Genomic DNA, 2,149 nt, shown 5'->3' on the forward strand with positions numbered 1-2,149 from the left:
ATCAATTGTTTGTGGATCAAGAGCCTCCAATTGAGAAGTATTTGAAGTTAAATTCGTCCACTTTCAATGGAGATTCATTGGATGAAGATCCACAACAATATCTAGAGGATGCAAAGAAAGCTATTCGGGCTCTCAAGTGCACCAAGGAATGGGCCGTTGAGTTAGTATCCTACAACTTGCATGGTTCAGCAAGATACTGGTATGAGTCTCTTCTTGAGATTAAAGAAGCAGCTGGATTACCTCCTTCTTCTTGGGAAGAGTTCACTGAAGAGTTTCTTACTCGATTTTATCCAGCTAACAAGCAAGCAGAAGATGCAATTGCCTTTGAAAGATTAAGGCAAGAGAATATGACAGTGACTGAGTATGCTAAGGAGTTTACTAGACTTTCTAAGAGTTCCCCGTACTTGGTGAATTCTGAAGAGATGAAAGTTTGTTGGTTTGTTCGTGGGTTGGTAGAACCTATGTTCACTACTCTTATGCCTGAAGTCGGATGCATGTCTTTTAAAGATATCCTAAATTCTGCTTATGGAATTGAAGCTGGGATAGTGGAGAGAAATGATTTTAAGGATGTTGGTAAGAGGCCCAAGATGAAGGGGCAATTTTCTAGTGGATCTAGTTCAGGAGGATTTCAGTCTCATTATGGTCAGACTAATCAGCAAGGTTATTCGGGTTATCGAGCTCGTCCTCAAATATCTTTTGGTGGGGTTGCTTCTTCTAGATCTGCTCCTATGAGTGTTTCGAGTCCCAGACCTTTTGTTAAGGGCACCTCTCAATCTAGTGCACAAGGTTCAAATCAGATAAGACCAGCTCATCCCTACTGCCATCAGTGTGGGAGTTACCATTCTGGTATATGTTTCAAGGCTACTGGAGCATGTTTTGGTTGTGGTCAATCCGGTCATCTTAGGAGAGAATGTCCAAATGCTAGAAGAGGCTTTGCTCCAGGTATTGCACATTCTACAACACAAATGCCATCATCTTCAGCTATGTCTATTAGAAATTCTTTGGGTCCTAGTGGGAGAAGAGCTGGTGGCAGGGGTCAGACTTATAATAGAGGAGGGAGTTAGAGAGGGAGAGGTCAGGCACGTGTGTACCCTTTGACTCGTTAGGATGCTCAAGCATCTAATGCTATGGTGGCAGGTACTTTACAAGTTTGTTCTTTAGATGCTCGAGTGTTATTTGATACGGGTTCTCATTATTCATATGTATCTCCATATCTTGCATCCCGTTTCGATAAACAACCTGAATTGTTATCCCACCCATTTCATGTTGGCACTCCACTTGGAGTCTCCATGGTGGTTCGAGTCGTGTTTCGATCTTGTGTTGTTAGAATTAATATGGTTGATACCTTAGCTGACTTAATTCTTCTAGAACCAATGGAAGATATTGATATTATCTTAGGTATGGATTGGTTAGTAGCTTGTTATGCTGATGTGGGTTGTTACTCCAAACCTGTGAAGTTTGATATACCGGGTATTTCATCTTTTGCTTTTAAGGGTAACGATTGTCCCTCTTTAGCTAGCATCATCTCGTCGATGAGTGCTATGCAATTGATGGATAAGGGGAGCCAAGAATTTCTGGCAGTTGTTAGAGATGTTGATGCTGAAGTGCCTAGTCTTGATCAGGTTCCTATTGTTAGGGAATTTCCTGACGTGTTCCCTGATGAGTTACCAGGGATGCCACCTGACCGCAAAGTTGAATTTCCATAGAATTAGCTCTGGAGTCCAACCTGTGTCCATTACTCCCTATCGTATGGCTCCAACTGAGTTACGAGAATTAAAAGTTCAATTGGAAGACATGTTGGAGAAAGAATTCATTCGTCCTAGCACTTTTCCGTGGGAAGCTCCTGTTCTATTCGTAAAGAAGAAGGATAGAACGATGCGACTATGTGTGGATTATCGTCAGCTCAATAAGATGACTGTTCGCAAACAAAAATCCATTACTGAGGATTGATGATTTGTTTGATCAACTTCAAGGAGCTACCTGTTTCTCAAAAATTGACCTGTGTTCAAGGTACCATCAATTGAAGATAAAAAGAGGGAGACATTCCAAAAACTGTCTTTCATACTCATTATGGACACTATGAGTTCTTAGTAATGTCCTTTGGTCTGACGAATACGCCTGCAGCTTTCATGGACTTGATAAATCGAGT

General features: G+C 41.4%; 1 protein-coding gene across 1 annotated transcript; it reads left to right on the forward strand.

Annotated features, from left to right (window-relative positions):
• Positions 1 to 1,127: 1,127 nt before the first annotated feature.
• Positions 1,128 to 1,706, forward strand: LOC140178570 (uncharacterized). The gene has a single exon (XM_072215761.1). The coding sequence runs from the start codon at positions 1,128 to 1,130 to the stop codon at positions 1,704 to 1,706; it is 579 nt and encodes a 192-aa protein (XP_072071862.1).
• Positions 1,707 to 2,149: the final 443 nt, after the last annotated feature.

The sequence above is a fragment of the Arachis hypogaea genome, chromosome 14 (genome assembly GCF_003086295.3).
Source record: "Arachis hypogaea cultivar Tifrunner chromosome 14, arahy.Tifrunner.gnm2.J5K5, whole genome shotgun sequence".
Lineage (NCBI taxonomy): Eukaryota > Viridiplantae > Streptophyta > Magnoliopsida > Fabales > Fabaceae > Arachis > Arachis hypogaea.

Coding starts and splice junctions, on each gene's coding strand:
- LOC140178570 (XM_072215761.1), top strand. CDS start 1,128: ATGGTGGCAGGTACTTTACAAGTTTGTTCTTTAGATGCTCGAGTGTTA.